This window comes from Netta rufina (assembly GCF_964035555.1).
Source record: "Netta rufina genome assembly, chromosome: 8".
Classification (NCBI taxonomy): domain Eukaryota; kingdom Metazoa; phylum Chordata; class Aves; order Anseriformes; family Anatidae; genus Netta; species Netta rufina.
Genome location: NC_140131.1, coordinates 10046731 through 10062823, shown reverse-complemented (window position 1 = coordinate 10062823; position 16093 = coordinate 10046731). Strand labels below are relative to the sequence as shown.

The window sequence follows — 16093 nt, the reverse complement described above, 5'->3', positions numbered from 1 at the left end:
GGAGGGGCGGGGAGCGGGGCAAGATGGCGGCGTACGGATGGGGATAGGGCGGGGCAAGATGGCGGCGCTCGTGCCGGAGGGGAGGGGGTGGTGTTAAGATGGCGGCGGCCGTGAGGCGGGGCGGGGGTGGGACAGCGCCGAGCGGGGCGGGCCGGGAAGCGGCGAAGGATGGAGGGCGGCGAGAGGCTCGTGTGAGTAGTGGGGACCCGCGGGGCTGACCCTGTCACCGCGATGGGGCGCGGGAGGGGGTTGCCGGTGTGGCCCGGGGGTCTCTTGTGGGGGATACTGGTGCGAGCCCAGTGGGGAACTGGGGACACTGGTGCGTGGTGCTGGGATCTCGCACTGGGGTGGCACTGGGGTGGCGCTGGGGTGGCACTGGGGACACTGGGGTGGCACTGGGAACACTGTTAAGGTGTTGGGTAACCATGCGAATACTGGTGTGGCACTGGGGTTACTGGTGTGGCACTGGGGACAGTGCTGTGGCACTGGAGTGATACAACCCTGGGGTCACTGGTGTGACACTGGGGACACTGGTGGGGTGTTGGTTGACCCTGGGGACAGTGCTGTGGCACTGGGGACAAATACTGTGGCACTAGGGGACAGCAGTATGGCACTGGGGTGCTATGACCCTGGGGACACTGGTGTGGCACTGGGGAGGCTGATCCCGCCCTCGGATGGCTCACTGGGGACACTGGAGTGGCACTGGACCCCCATGGAGGTTCTGGGGATCTGTCCCCGTGGCCCCCACCCCTCAGAGCAGTGAGGTCCTGCGGGGTCCCCATCCCACCCCATGTGTGTGCACACCAGGTTGCAGCTCCGGAGCGGTGACACCACTGGAAGGGTACTGGGGACATGTGGTGACCAGCTCTGTGGGCACCTGGAGCCCCGGGGACCCTGCCCCACGCCGCCATCCCTGTGCTGCACGGTGCTGATAGGGGCTGGGGACAGCTGGTGGCAGGGCTGCCTGTCCCCCGGGCCCTGCTGGTCCCAAATCTCCCCAGGCGGGAGCAACTGCTGCCCCTGATAACGTAATCTCACGGACCCGGGGCTGGGCATCGCCTGTCCCCAGGGAGGGCCCCGCTGTCCCCCTCAAAGAGGCCCTGGGAGGTGACAAGGAGGGAGCATTTGTCACCATGGACCCAGCTGGGTGCAAACCCCTACCCTGCGGTCACCGGCCAGGGAGCAGGGACGAGCCGCCAGCCCTGCACCTGCAGCCCTAGGGGCCTGGCGGGACACCCGGTCCCCGTTTTGGTGCTAACACCCCTCTGCTTTTCCTCCTGCAGCCCCAAGGGCTTCCCCAAGCTGAAGAATGACACGTTCCTGCGTGCGGCGCGCGGCGAGGAGACGGAGCACACCCCGGTGTGGTGCATGCGGCAGGCAGGGCGCTACCTGCCCGGTGAGAGCCGGTGGCGGCGTGAGGGATGGGGGGCGGCGATGGGGGGGTACAGCGTGCACCTCGTCACAGCTGCGGGTTCCTTGCAGAGTTTCGGGAGACCCGGGCTGCACAGGATTTCTTTGCCACTTGCCGGAGCCCCAAGCTGTGCTGTGAGCTGACACTACAGGTGAGCGTCCCCCGGGGAGGCTGTGTGTGTCCCCCATCCCCTCTGGAATGGGGATGGGGAGAAACCTTAGGTCAGGCCCTTACCTCCAGGTGGCCCCGGTAGGTTGTGCAGCCCAAATCTTACCTCAGGAGTCCTTGGTTATCAGACAGGGACCCCACTGCCCTACGTGTGTGTCCCAGATCTTGTGTGAGCCCCTCACTCATGCTGCCTCTTCCCCTCTGCTGTCTGCAGCCCCTCAGACGATTCCCCCTGGATGCTGCTATCATTTTCTCTGACATCTTGGTGGTGCCCCAGGTGAGAGCCGTGGCTGGTGGCTGGGAACGGGGCTGGGTCTGGGACTGTTATTCCATTCTCCCCCGTTCCCAGGCGCTGGGCATGGAGGTTGTCATGGTCCCTGGCAAAGGACCCACGTTCCCAGAGCCCCTGAAGGAGGTGGAGGACCTGCTCAAACTGCGGCAGAAGGTGGACGTGACCGCGGAGCTGGGTTACGTCTTCCAGGCCATCACGCTGACGCGGCACAGCCTGGAGGGCAAAGTGCCCCTCATTGGCTTCTCCGGGGCGCCTGTAAGTGAGGAGGCTCTGCAGGGTGGGGTTCCCTGCTCTTCCCTCTGGGGTGACTCTGCTCCTGGCACCCCCAGAGCTGCAGGGAGCCCTCCTACGTGTGTAGGGGACATTAAATGCAGCGCTGCTGCTGCTGCTTAGGGGTCTATCTTCAGCACCGACCCCTTTACCAGCCCCTCGCACATTTTCCATCTTAGTCACCTCCTCACTCCGCTCCTCTCCTTCCTGCAGTGGACGCTGATGTCCTACATGATTGAAGGGGGCGGCTCCACTACAATGTCCAAAGCCAAGAGCTGGCTCTACCGTCACCCCGAAGCCAGCCACCAACTGCTGCGGCTGCTGGCTGACGTTGTCACCGACTACCTGGTGGGGCAGGTGGCTGCTGGAGCGCAGGTACGGCCTGGGGCACAGGGACAGGTCCAGGCATAGGGGCAGGGACTGCGGACAGGGAGCAGAGAGGGTTTGGGGACCAAGGCACTGTACGGTGCCCGCAGCTCTCCCAGCTCAATGTATTTTCCAGGCGCTCCAACTGTTCGAGTCGCACGCAGGGCACCTGGGCCCAGAGCAGTTCCAGGAGTTCGCCTTGCCGTACATCCGAGACATCGCCCGGGGGGTGAAGAGCAAGCTGAAAGCAGAGGCGCTGCCGCTGGTGCCCATGGTGAGTCAGAACTGCCTGAGGTGTCCCTGGTGTGAGAGCACGGCCAGGGGAGGGAGAGGAACCAGCACAAAGGGCTGCACCCATCCCGTGACAACCCCCACACCAGTCCCAGTGCAGGGACTCAGCTCTAGGAACCTGTCAGCCATATAGCAGTGCATCTGTCCCTGGCATCCTGCACTCCAGCTGTTGGGGGCTGACCCTTTTACTGCCATCTCCTTCCCCAGATCGTCTTTGCGAAGGACGCACACTACGCCCTGAGCGACCTGGCCCAAGCTGGCTACGAGGTGGTGGGTCTCGACTGGACCATCCGGCCCCAGGAAGCTCGGTAAGAGTCCAGCACAGCACCCGGGTGCTCATGCTGCACCCCAGAGCGGTTACCCTCACCACTTCACCTGTCCTGGTGCCCTGCTGAATCCCAGGACTGGAAATTTCTGGTTCAGAGAAACCAGAGGTGGGGATAGCCAGGCCCTGGTACCACCTGGAGCTCACAGCAGCCAGGAGCTGCACTGAGGGGTCCTGTGTGCCCCGTGGTGGGGGCTGCAGGCCCTGTGTGCCCCCTGGTCGCTGCACAACACGTAGCAACTCATCTCCTTCCTTCTTACTGCAGTGCCCAGACAGGGAAAAACATCACCCTGCAAGGGAACCTGGACCCCTGCGCGCTGTACGCACCCAAGGTGAGCTGCAGGCCTCCAGCCTCAGTTTCCCCACTTGTGCCCCCATCTCACGTCCCAGGCTGGATGTGGACTGACGGGGATGGGGTGCCCTGGGCTGACACACTGTTTCCCATCGTGTCCGCAGGAGAAGATTGGGGAGCTGGTGAAGAAGATGCTGGAAGGTTTCGGGACCCAACGCTACATTGCCAACCTGGGCCACGGCCTCTACCCCGACATGAACCCCGAGCACGTGGGTGCCTTTGTGGAGGCCGTGCACGCTCATTCCCGCCACATCAACAAGCACAGCTGAGCCCCGGGGCTTTAGGGACAGGACTGCACTGCGGGCACAGCCACCCTGAGCACGGTGTTGTCACGGGGCTCGCTCCGGGCTGGGATGCAGCATTAAACCAGCACCTTTCTGTGGCAGCTGCGTGGCTCTGGCTGTGGGGACGGGGATCTCTGCAGGAGTACGGAGGGCACCTCCTGGCACTAAGGATGCATTCAGGCCTGCCAGGGAAGGGGTCCCCGAGGCTGGCAGCATCACAGACGAGGAGCTTGGGGCTCACACATGCCACCACTGTGCCAAGCTCAGCCAAAAGCCCTGCTCAGGTGAAAACGGGCAGCATGACGCTGATCCAGGGTGTCCCAGAGTGGGTGGGAGACCCAGCAGGAGTCACCTGGAGGGCAGCACCCTCCAGGCACCAGCACCACCAGCACGCTGCTGCACTGACTGGGACAGCAGCAGACACAGCACAGCCCTAGAACAGCCACCACCCTCCTACAGTCTCTCTGGGACTGTCCCACTGACCCTTCATTCTGCCCAGACCCACATTTCCCCATCTCCTCTGATCCCCGGGGGCCAATTCTGCCCCGGGGGCTCAGCAAATCCTGCAGAAAGCACCCCGAGGTGCTGGGGACACCGCACTGCGCCACCACCTCCCACACCACAGCACGCTCAGTGCACTGCAGGGTGAAGCAAGGCACAGCTGCTGCTTGCTGCAGCTGGTTCATTGCCTCACCGCTGCTCTGTGCCCCAAATTGGGGTGCAGGAGCCGGGTGCCACGGGGAGCTGAGATGCCTCGTACCCCGGGGATGTGCCCTCCTTGCATTAACCAGGCTGCCCGGAGCCCCCTCCAGCTTCAGAAGAACAAAGTGGGTACACGCAGTAACGTTCATCCCTTTTATTATTAAACATCAGATGAAGAGGTCGCACACACACATACACGCACGCACACAAAAAAAAAAAAAAAAAAAAGGAAAAAAAGGAAAAAAGAGAAACAGACTGGTTGAAGAATGCTATTTCGGTGGCGACAGATACCGAGTACAATTGGTTTCCTGGCCGGAGCGCGGACAAAAGTCACTTTCCAAAAATCAAAGTCAAACCAGACAGCAGATAACTAGCCCACATTCTCTAACTACAAGTCACCGTCCAGACTGGCCCTGGCCCCCCCAGCCCTCCCGACCCGTCGGAAATAAATGAAACAAAACCCAAGAGCCGCCGGCCAGGGGCCGAAGGCTCTGCTGCGGGCTTGGCGCAGCCGGGACGGGGCTGAGCATCCCCGCGGGGTGGGATGGCAGAGGGAATCCAGCCGCCCCTCAGCAGCGTGTGGCTGCCCCGTCCCCGCTCCCTCCCAGGAGAAAGGCACCCCTCGGCGCGCACGCACCCACGCACCTCGCACACTCACACGGGCGCCCGCGGGGAGAAGGCGAAAAACCGAGGGGGCTCGCGCCGCTCCTGCGCCGTCCTCTGCCCACGTCTGTGTGCGTCCCAGAAAGCGCTGCCAAGTCCCTTCCTTCGCTGTCCTCAAGCGCTGGGCTGCTGCTCCTCCCTCCGTCCATCCGTCCGTCCATCCGTCCATCCATCCGTCCCGGGGCTCCGAGTTGAGCGGACGTTTGCCTCCCCCCGTACCCTTTTCCTCGCTGCCGACAATGCCGTGGAAACCTGAGAATGTTCGTGTGCCTCCTCCTCTTTTTGTCTGTGGTTGTGTTTGTTTGTTTTTTTTTGTCTTTAAATAATAGTTATAATAATAATAATAATAATAGCAATAATAAAAATAATCGCCCCAGCCCACGACAATTTCAAGTATCCCCCAAATAAAAGACAGAATTATAAATAATTATAACTTTACAATTTAATAATTGACACATATACTATAGTATTTACAGTATCATAAATGCTTTTTTTTTTTTTTGTGTTACTTTTAGTAAGCAATCCCTGAGAACAGTTACTTTAACTTGTTTTATTGAAGTATCTTCACAAATAGAGGAGTTTGCATGTCTCGGGCGGGCGGGAGAAGCGCTCTGCAAAGCCATCGCTTTTGGTGACGCATGAGGTTCTAGTGTTGCGGGTTTCTTTGCTTGCTCTTTTTCTTTTTTTTTTTTTTTTTTATTCCCCCAACAGAATTTTTAAAGATTTTTGCACTTTGCAACCTTCGGATCCCTCCAGCGACCACTTCCTTCAGGAAAGAGGTATTGGATTTCCAGGTGAGCTTTTGGTATTGGCAAGGGAGGGCAGGGGCTGAGCAAACCATCCTTTTTCCCGTGGTCGCCTTTTGGTTTGTGCCCAAGGAATCTGTGGATCCTCTCAGCGTGTGAAATGGTTAAATCCAGGAAAGAAAATAAAATTAAAAAAAAGAAGAAGAAGAAGAAAGAAAATTAAAAAAAAAAAAGAATCAGAAGAACAGAACAGAGCAGCCTCTGCCGATGGGGGGAAGGTCTTCTCCGCTCTCCTTCCTTCTTCTCTCCCGAGTCCCCGTGCCACGGCCGGACCCTGCCGTGAGAGTGGCGGCAGCCGGGGCTCACCCAAACCGTTCCCGCACCAGCAGCATCAGTTTTTTCTTGCCTTTGTAGATTTGTTTGAGATTGTCAATGAACTGGGCGAACTGTATGTGCCCGTCCTGCGCCAGGAGGAAGGTCTCCCTGGCCTTGCTGAGGAACTCGATGAACTCCCCGTAGTGCCGCGGGCTGATGTGGGTGAGCCGGGAGTGGGTGGTGTTGATGTACGCGCTTATCGTGGCGTCCAGCAGCTGCCGCAGGGGGGCTTTGTCGGTGGACATCAGCTTCCCCGAGTTCCTGCGGCCGGGGATGCCGGCCAGGCCTGGGGCCGTCATGGTGCAGCGGCGGAGGATGTCCGACAGCACCGTGGCGCAGTGCACGCTCTTCACCACCAGCGGGATGATGGCCGCCAGCTCGTTTTTGCCCAGGGAGTGGCTCAAGGCGCAGGCCCAGAGCACGTCGTTGATGGCCGGGTGAGTGTCCTGGTTGTAGGCCAGGTTGAGATGCGTCATGGCCAGCGAGGCCAGCTTGAAGGCCCGCAGCGGGTAGCCCCGGTGCTCCATGTAGCGGGCGATGGTGAAGAGCTGGGTGTAGGTCATGCCGGTGGAGGCGGCGTCGATGACGATCTGGTAGGCGGTCTCGAAGGCGATGTGGTCCTTCTCGCAGAGGGTGAGGGCGGACAGGGCGCAGTTCTGCGGGTCCTTCATGGCGCACTGCAGGGCCAGGGTGCGGGCGCAGCTGGCCAGCTCCTCCCGCTGCGGGTAGTCCAGGCTGAGGCGCAGGATGGTGTTGTGGGACATCACCGTGGCCGCCACGATGCTGGTGGCTTCCGTGGGGGTGAACAGCGAGTACCAGCTCTGCAGGATGCTCACCAGGGCCCGCACCCCTGCAAGAGACATGAAGGTCAGGGAAGAGCCGGGAGAGCTCGAAACCCAAGCCTAGGGTTTCGCTCTAGGCACTCACCCACTTCCGTCGCGCACGTCACCAGCCACCTCACCATCTCCCGCCGCCGCCAGTTGAGGGTGGACAGGGTCATGCGCATCACCTGCAAGGCAAATGTGGGGCAATCAGCTATTTTATGGGGCTCCACCGAGACCACCAACACCACAGTGCCCCCCAAATTCCCCACGCTCACTTATCAGCTCCCCATGAAGTTCTCAGGGGCTGCCTCATCCAAAATCTCCTCTAAACCACTGCAGGGGCCTGGCGGGGCTGAGCTTACCCACTCCAGGCCACACGATGATGAATTTACCCCTTCCACGTGAGTCCTATGTGCCATGGGGGACCATCTACTTGGCAGAAGACCAGGGCCAGTCCCACCATTAGAGGGGCAGAATTTCCACCACCATCCCCCGCGTTATCCCGTACCTGGAGCCCCAGCTCCAGCGCCACGTTGAGGAGTGTCGTGTCCGAGTTGCTGTCGGCTGGTGTGGCAATCTTGAACGCGTCCTGGGCCAGCTTGAAGATCAAGGAGGAGGAGTGGATGTTCTTCTGAATGGCCTCCAGCACCGTGCGCAGGCGCAGCATGTCCCCTAGGTGCAGGTAAAGGCTGGTCAGGCAGCTGAGCCTCCCCCCAAGCTTCCCCCAGCCCCATCTCCTGCCTGCACCAGGTGCTGAACCAGCCCCTTCAGCATGGCCAGCCCCTCTAGACGTGCACACGAAGGGATGCTGATCAGGCCCTGAGGTACAACAGCACATGGGGTGTCTTCCCCACCGCAATACTGCACTGCAAACCACCTTCCTGCTCCCTGGGCAGCCACACTCACTCACCCCCAAACCTGCCCCCATATCTCAGACCCTTTGAGGGGACATCAGCACCTCCTACCAGCCCCTGTGGGGCACAGGGTGGGGAGAGGGACCTTTGGTGTGGGCACAGAGCAGATGCTGCCACGTCACATCAGCCCCTCTGCCTTGCTCCAGGCTCGGGTTTCTACTCCCATAGTCACCAGCTGAGCAGATGAGCCTCGAGCAAAGAAAATAAAAAAAAAAACAAAAAACGCACAGCAATGTGAAAACCCTGGAGCTGCACCTGGGCACACACAGACATCTCAGATGACTAATAGCTAAATATATCGCCTGCCACCCACAGCAGCCGCTTGCACCGCCACCAAAATCCAAACCTCCCTAAAACGGCTAGCGGGGGCGTGGGTGAGAAATGCTGCGAGGACACAGGATCGCATCGGGACATGCTGCAGCCGGGGAACACCCAGGGAAAGGCACGGGGGGAGCAGCAGATGCAATCCGCCAGCCCTACAACCCCAGCATAAAACCCTCATCCTCACGAGGGGCTACAAAACTCAGCCACTTCCATCCAGGAAACAAATCTCCATCAGGTCCCCGCGAGGGGGGAGCATGGCACCAGCAGCCCTGGACAAGCAGAGAGGTGACGGAGGCTGCAAGGACAGCGAGGCTGGAGCTCTCTGATGGCACAGCCACCACCACCTTCCTGGCCAGCGGTTTGCTGCCCTGAAGTGGTGGGGTTGGCATCTGGACAAATGGAAGTTTGGTGAAAATCTTGGGCTCGCCTCATCATTGTGGGTCAGGGGATGCTCCCTGCTGCAGGGCAGGCATGGTCCAGTGTCACCTGGGGGGTTGGGGTGACATCCTGGGGTTCCCAGAGCTCTGGTCGCTATCCCCAGAGGTATGCCCACACCTCCTGGGGGACCTCTTGTCCAGCTGAGGCTGAAGACGCCCCATGCTTGAGAGAAGGGAAGCAGAAGCTCCCAATTTTCTCCAGGTAAATACTTTCAGTGCAGCTACATCTCATCACCCACATCCTAGAGGACCAAGCACCACGAGGACAGGGTTCCCATTTCTGGAGGGGCTGATGAGTGCTCCCATCCCAGCTCTCCCAGGTCTTCTTCCCATCACTCCCACGACATCACTCCCCATTCCTTGAGCTCCCCAGCCCTTGGGATTCTCCAGCTCCCCTCGACCTCCCCCATCTCCCCCGTGTCCGGAGGCACAGCGTGGCCAGCACCAACCTTTGGCCGCCGTGAGCATGGTGGAGGCCAGCTCGCACTGCTGCGACTCCAGGTGCCCCAGGGTGAACCAGCGCGGGTACCTGCTGGGGACCACCGACACCAGGTGGTGCGGGTGGCTCACGTCGCCGGACGGTGCCGTGGTCTCCAGCACGGGCAACCTGGAGGGCAAACGGGAGGAGGCAACGTCAGAGCCACCCTGGCTCCCGTCCCGCTCCCGAGGCGGCGGTGGGGCGAGGAGGGGGCTGCATCCAGGCGGCCGCCCCCCCACGCTGCCTTTGAAAGCCTCCTGCTGCTGCGCACGTGCGGGGGCTCACGGGCTGTGTGCGCAGCACATGGGCATGGGGATCAATCTCTCAGCCCCACTTGAAAGGAGGGGAATGATCCGTGAAGTGATTTATAAACTTGTAAGGAAAAACACGAGCCTCGGGGAAAAAAAAAATAATAAATAAATAAATAAAGAGAAAGCCCGCCCTCCTCTCCGCGCCTTTCATGTCGAAGCGCCCGGCAGAACTCCTGGCTTTATCATCTGGTTCTTCTTAAAATGCCCGGCTGTGATCAGAAGCAGCAGCACATTTCCCCAGGGCCTCTGCAGCGGGTTTTGGTTACCTGCCCGCGTGGTGATACTGCAAAACCTGAAACGCTCAGCAAACCCAGGGAAGGGGAGCAGGAGCCTCGCTTCACCCGCCACGGTGACAAAACCGCATTAGCCCTTCCACACCTCCACTTCCTGACGTGAGTCAGTGCTGGTGTTGCTGACTCCATGCCCAGCCAGGGCTTGCAAGAAGGAAACTGTCTGCCTGGACACAGAGAGCATCAGACTTCTCTGCTTTCCCTGCTCACAGGCTTGGGGCACCCCCGGGGAGAGGTCTGGCTGTCCTCCTGAGCAGCTCCTGCCAGGGATTTCAGAATTTTCCCTGGCACATCCTGGAGCAAATCATCCCCCTGTCTGTGCTGGAGCTTGCCAGCGGGTAACAGCCTTCCCTGAGGGCAGGGAGGGCTGCAGGGTGCCCGAGGCTGTGCAGGAGCAAGCTGATACCAGAGGCTGGGCAACAGCAGTGCGAGGCTGGATGGTGACCCACAGACATCACCAGGCCCACACAAATCCCTACAGCTAGGGCTTGAACACCAGGTATCACCCAAATGACAGGGGAACTGGGGGGGCAGGAACAGAACAAAACGTGCACCAACCTCATGGCCCGCAAAGCCAGCTTGTACGCCAGGTCCGCGTCGTGGGGCAGCAGGGCAGAGAACAGGTATTTGGCAAAGGTGTGCATGGGGACGCTCTCGCGGTGGATCACTTCTCCCAGGCCACTGAAGGGACCACCTAGGTGCAAGCAGAACCCATCAGCCATCGCTGTGGTACCTGTGGCTGGGGTTTGTGCCACCCCAAAGCTTTAGGCATCTGCTCAACAGCTCCCTGGTGCATTAGTCGGGGCAAACGGCTGCTCAAACCTTTCTTAAAAAGCATTTCAATTACAGAATGCCTCAGAAACGGAGGTGATATGGTTCTCCATAAAGCCTTTATATGGTTCTCCACAAAGCCTTTGAGGCGGTTTCACCCTGGGGAACTCAGCAAACCCTTGCTTTGCCTGATCAGGGCTCTGTGTTGGAGCAGCCAGCCTGCAGACTCAGCACCAGGCACCAGGAAGAAGCCAGGAGCGGGTCAGAGAGGAATAAACCTTGGAAGGGGCACCCTTGGGAGATGTCATCACATCTGAACCTGAGCCGTGCGCCAAGCCCCCACCTTCCAGCAGCAGGATGCACTGCTTCCGAAGGGTCTGCACCAGCACCGGGTCCAGCTCCAGGTCCTGCAGCCGGGCGATGATCTGCTCCTCGTTGCGGCACACCTTGTCCTGGGCGTAGAGGCCTTCGGGCATCACCCTCTGCTGGCCCATGCCCATCAGGGCCACCTCTAAGGCCAGGGACAGGTAGGACTCGCCGCTGTCCTGGCTGCCGGTTGCGACGGGCACGTGTTGGTAGACTGGGGGTTTGGAGTCCCCGGTGTCTGGGAGAAGGGGGAGAGATGCAGCAGGGTTAGGGGAGTCTCCCTAGGTGGGGGAACAGCAGCAGAGGGAACAACTCTCCAATTCAGAAGCGAGACCCAATGCTTCCCTTTGGTAACGCAAGGATGATGGATAAAAGCTCCCTGTGGGAGATACGGGGCTTCACCCCTTTCTTGTTCTCAGGTAGGAGCCACAGGAGACCTGAGACACATGCAACAGGACCACAGCTGCCACCAGAGCCTTCCCACAGGCTGGCGCACCCTGGCCTGGCTCTGTTTGCAGCTTTCCTGCTCTGCTGCAAACCCCAGGGCTGGAGACAGGGGAGGTTTGAAGCCCAGGAGTGCTGACACTGGGCTTCAAACCACCCTGGGGCTGCCGCTTGGGCTTGGCTCAGCTGGAGTTGGCTGGCAGAGAGCAAGGGGAGCACCCGATACCTGAGATTTCAAGGCAATTTTCCTCTTCTAATCTACAAGCTTCGGTCAGGGTGAGAAAGAGGCAGCCGATGGGGTTCAGAGGGTGGCCGACCCAGCCCTCCAGGTTGGTGATGGTTGTTGCTCCTCGCTGCAGCAGCTCTGCAAAATAAGGAGGGGAAAAAAAAAATTAAAAGTGAGGAATTTAAAGATGAGTTCTGCACCCAGAGAGGACTCCAAGACCAGAGGCCTCTTCTTATCCCATGGGACACAGGGACCTCCAGGGAGCAGGGGCCGTGGGATGTTTGCAAGGGCCACAAAGCTCAGAGCAGCCACCACACAGGCTGCCACAGACAACAGGGGGAGCAGGCACCCAACAAAAAAAAAGGTGTCCTTAAGGTTGTATGCATAAGGTGCAGCAGCTCATCTTCAGTTCCAGGAGGACATGAGTGGCCATAAAGCCAGACCTGCAGCTTACAGAGTCATTTGGGATGAGTCTGTAACGGGAAGGCTCATTTGCCCTGGATGGGGCAGCAGTGCTCTGTGAGAAAGTCTCCTCCACCACTGGGACACCCCAACCAGACCCGGTGGGACCCTTCTCCAGCACCTCAGCTCCTTACCTTTCTTCTGATGCTTATATATTTCCAGCTGCCTCTGCTGCTGCAGTCGCAGGGTGTTGATGATGGCAACAGTCAGCCGCAGAGCTTCCCGGGGGTAGCCGTGGGAGCGCAGGGCGTCCACCCGAGCGCAGGCTGTCGGGACGTGCTCTGCAAGGCAAGGCCATACACGTCGGGTGGCTGAGCACAGGCATTCGGGGGTGTTATTGAGGTGGGGAGAGAATCTGGCAGCAGCAAGCTTCAGGGCATCCTCTTCTCATCTTCCCCACTCCCCAGCTCGCTGCGTTGAAGTCCCGCCTTTCTCCTTGCTCCTGGCAGGGCTGCCCACGGGGAATGCTCACGGCACTGTCACCACGGCCAGCTGGCAGCAGCCATTTCAGTTCCTAAATCCTGACTTCCACCAACCTTACCTAGTGGAAGCGTTTCCAACGCTCCACTGCTGCAGTATGACAGCTCCAAATACAACCCTGCCTCTCCTTTCTCCTAAAGCCTGCATGTTTTAGGGCGATTTCTTTCACTGCTGCTCACCCAAACGCTTCTTACCGTCTCCTGAAACAATTCTCTCAGCTCTCACTACACAGGAGACACATGGGAGGAGGCAGCGAGCACTCAGCTCTGCGCTGGGGGCACTGGCAGATTTTGGCTGACATTTGAACTGCCTCCTTGATGAGTGCATGGAGCGCTCTCTGCAGAGACCCCGTCTCTTCTGCAGCTCTCCTGCCTGGTGTTTTATTATTAGGAACAGTTGCATGAACCCCCCGCAAGACTCACAGTTGCTTAGAAATTCATCTGCTCCTGCTGCTCGCTGCTCACCTGAAATCACAAGCAACTGTGGAGAGGATTATGACTGAGTGAGAAATTAGCAGGAGCAGATGACATGCCATGCTGCATAACAAGCAGCAAAAATCCCATTTTCTTGCAAAATGTCCTACCAAGGGGGAAAAAAAAAAAAAGGCAAACACAGAAGATCTGAAGTTCTAGCAGAGGGATCGTTCTATTCCTGGAAGAGATCAGAGAGCTCTGGAAACGCAGACAGCCACCTCCACAAATGGGGTTTCCATGTCCCAGAGGTCACCAGAAAGGAACAGGAGGAAGGTTTAAGAACAAACACGTCTACAAAAGAGCTTCTTGTTGCTCCCTCTACTCATTTGCTAAGTGGATGAAATATTCAGCTGCGAGCTGCTGCAAGCTGCTGACAAATCATGCTCCTCTCCCAGCACAGGGTCCCTGAAGGGGTGCCAAGAAAGCGAAAGCGCAAAACCCAAAATCAAGGCAACTGCACCAGAAAAACCAGGCGCACAAACCAGCTTGGCCCTAGGGTTCACCAGAGCCCAGGCTGTACCCGGGGAAGGGGAGCTGTGGCCATCGTGACCCTGCTAGATTTACCGAGTCCCAGGAGGCACCAGCGCCACACCACCAGCTACAGCTGCTTGGGGAGAAGACCTGTGGAAAATCCTTCCCAGAGGAGAAATGCCCTCTCCTGCTTCGTCTAAGACAGCACAGGTCAGGGTCTGACCTTCAGTATCTGTATATTCACCTCCCTTGCTGTGGGGATGAGGCAGCCACGCTCCCAGCAGCATGGGGCTTGCTCGGTGCCAGCCTGACAAACCCATTTTGGGGTCAGTCTGAGCCACCTGGAACCCCCCAAGCCCTGTCTCACCCCCTCTCCTCCTGAGACACGTGGCTGTTGAGGGTTTGCAGTTTAGGACGTGGAATTTTTTTCACGTTAGGATGTTGAAGCTTGAACAGATGCGTGGTAACAAAGCTTCTTTGATGCCTCAGGTGGGTCTCCATGAGCACCCTACCCGCCCTGGCCAGCCGAGGGCTGCGGTTTTGGATGCTTACCGAGCCACAGGGGCTGCCCCTGGGAGTTGAAGAGGAGGCTCTCGCCCTCCCGCTGGTAGGACGGGGACACGTAGAAGTCGCTGCTAATGATGCGCTGCAGGTGGCTGTCCTGCCAGTGCAGGTCACAGCCCTCGATGGCCCGGGTGAACACGGTTCGGCGGGGCCTGGCCAGCGAGTCTGCGAAGAGAAAAAAAAAACATCAGCAGGAGGGCTGGGAAGAAGGGGGGCATCATTTTAAACCCCACTGCTTGGCTGCAGCAACTGCCTGTGCTCCTGCTCACAGCTGCTCTGCAACTGAAATGACATTTTCAAAGGTATCGAATGGTAGCGTGCAACCCAAAACAACACGGCTCGTTATGTATTAATGCATTAATGAGGCTCGCGGTGTATTAACGGCAGAAAAAAACAGAGCAGGCTGCTTGCTAGGCTCATGCCCATCCCCGTGGTCCTTCTCCCTCCCTACACGGGGTGTTTGCCCACAAAACAGGGCTGATGGTTTCAACAAATCCGACTGCTGCTTATTGCTCTGCGATGAATCTAGAACTGCCTCTCTGGCTCATCCAGGCTGAAATTTCCGAGAGGCTTTTGTTTTGTGCAGACAGCGCTGCTGGGCAGCAGGTAACTGCTCGCCTCCCGTCTGGGACCTGCGGGGCAAGGAGGAGAATTTCAGCCCGGCCACAACAGGCAGGCAGCGTCGGGAGGAGGAGGAGGGCCGCCTGCAGCCCCCCTGCTATCGCCCCGGCCACGCTGGAAGCAGGAGGGCAAAAAGCAGGTTGCAAAACAGGGAGCCCCCAACACGGCGCAGCGCTGGTCCTGCGATCTGCAAACCGGCTGAGCTCAACGCCTTCGGGAGGGGAAAACAAAGGGCTGTGCTCAGGGCTGAGCCGCCAGGCTGGGTAAACACGCTCTGGAAACGATGGCAACAAGCAATTAGCCCGAGCGCTGCAGGCACCCCGAGGTGGCTAGAAATTAAACAGGTGTTCGTGCGTACGGAACCAAGCCCTCGCCCGCCGGCAGGTTTATTTCAACGGGAAGGATTTGGGGAGCCAGCCCTTATCCCTCACTAACAAAGGAGGCTGGCGAGGTGTTTGCATACCCACCACTAGCAGCCCTAGGACACCTCCGGGCTCTGCTTTCTGCCTGCTCGGGGTGCTCAGCGAGCTGCGATGCCCTCAGCACAGGCGGAGCAAGGCGCTTTGGGAGCAGCCTGCGTGTGTCTGACAGCGTGACCTGCCCCAAATACCGAGCAAGTCCCCGGCAGCGGGGCCGGGAGCACCAGGGAGTCCCAGCCACGAGGGACCTGGAGCGGGGCCAGGTGTAAACCAAGCTGCTCCCGACGGGCGATGTGCACGTGGGATGGGACGGGGCGGCGCAGCGAGCTGCTGGTGGCACCGGGGCAGTTGGCTCCACAGAATGCACCAAGGGCCAGTTAGGGTGCAGCAGATGGAGGCACTGCAAGAGCAGTGGGTTTCAACCCATGGCTATCTCGGGAAAGTGCTTAAACGTGAAGTCTTTTGCAAAGCAAAAATTACTTCGTCTTTTTTTTTCATTTTAGCACTAAAGAATAACCTCACAACTAAGCTGTGCTGGGTATGCTCTGCACTTGAATGGCATTTAACAGCCCTGGCTTGTTGCTTCTCTGCTGCAGTCTGCACCCAAGGCCTGCAGGTGAGACTCGGGAGCCAGGGAAGGGGCTCTGCTCCACCTCCAGCTCCCCACCTTCACATCTCAGGGCTTCAGGGCTCAGCTCCGCACCAATTCAGGCAGCATCGGTTTTCTATAAAACTTCTGCATGCCTGTTCATATAGGTCCAAATTTCCCCACAGTCAACTGGCTTAAAAGGGGCCTTTGGAAGTGATTTTATGCTCAAAACACACGTAACTTCCCCACAGCTGCAGCCCATAACCAAACATTTTCAGGCATCTAAAATCAGTGTCCATAAACAGAACCCTTTTGGTTTTCTCCATCTCCCAGAGACATCACCCGTGGGATGAGAGCAGAAAAACATGGGAAATCAACTCACTG

General features: G+C 58.8%; 2 protein-coding genes across 2 annotated transcripts in view; one reads left to right on the top strand and one right to left on the bottom strand.

Moving 5' to 3' along the window:
- Positions 1-23: 23 nt before the first annotated feature.
- UROD (uroporphyrinogen decarboxylase) lies at positions 24-3860 on the top strand (the record flags this gene model as incomplete). Its single annotated transcript, XM_084291245.1, is given in 12 exon segments — positions 24-38; positions 40-111; positions 115-191; positions 1284-1396; positions 1483-1562; positions 1794-1856; positions 1929-2126; positions 2355-2516; positions 2644-2781; positions 3006-3106; positions 3389-3455; positions 3580-3860. Coding segments are annotated over 12 exon segments (1251 nt in total). The 3' UTR covers positions 3745-3860.
- A 740-nt stretch (positions 3861-4600) lies between these two features.
- The window catches only part of ZSWIM5 (zinc finger SWIM-type containing 5), a gene marked incomplete at its 5' end in the record, with an annotated part of 87411 nt that continues 75918 nt past the window's right edge, over positions 4601-16093 (bottom strand). Inside the window, 9 exon segments of the mRNA XM_084291229.1 lie at positions 4601-7095; positions 7173-7254; positions 7578-7741; positions 9194-9351; positions 10382-10517; positions 10938-11198; positions 11631-11768; positions 12227-12373; positions 14069-14245. Of these exon segments, the coding sequence (XP_084147355.1) occupies positions 6233-7095; positions 7173-7254; positions 7578-7741; positions 9194-9351; positions 10382-10517; positions 10938-11198; positions 11631-11768; positions 12227-12373; positions 14069-14245 (2126 nt within the window). The 3' untranslated portion in view covers positions 4601-6232.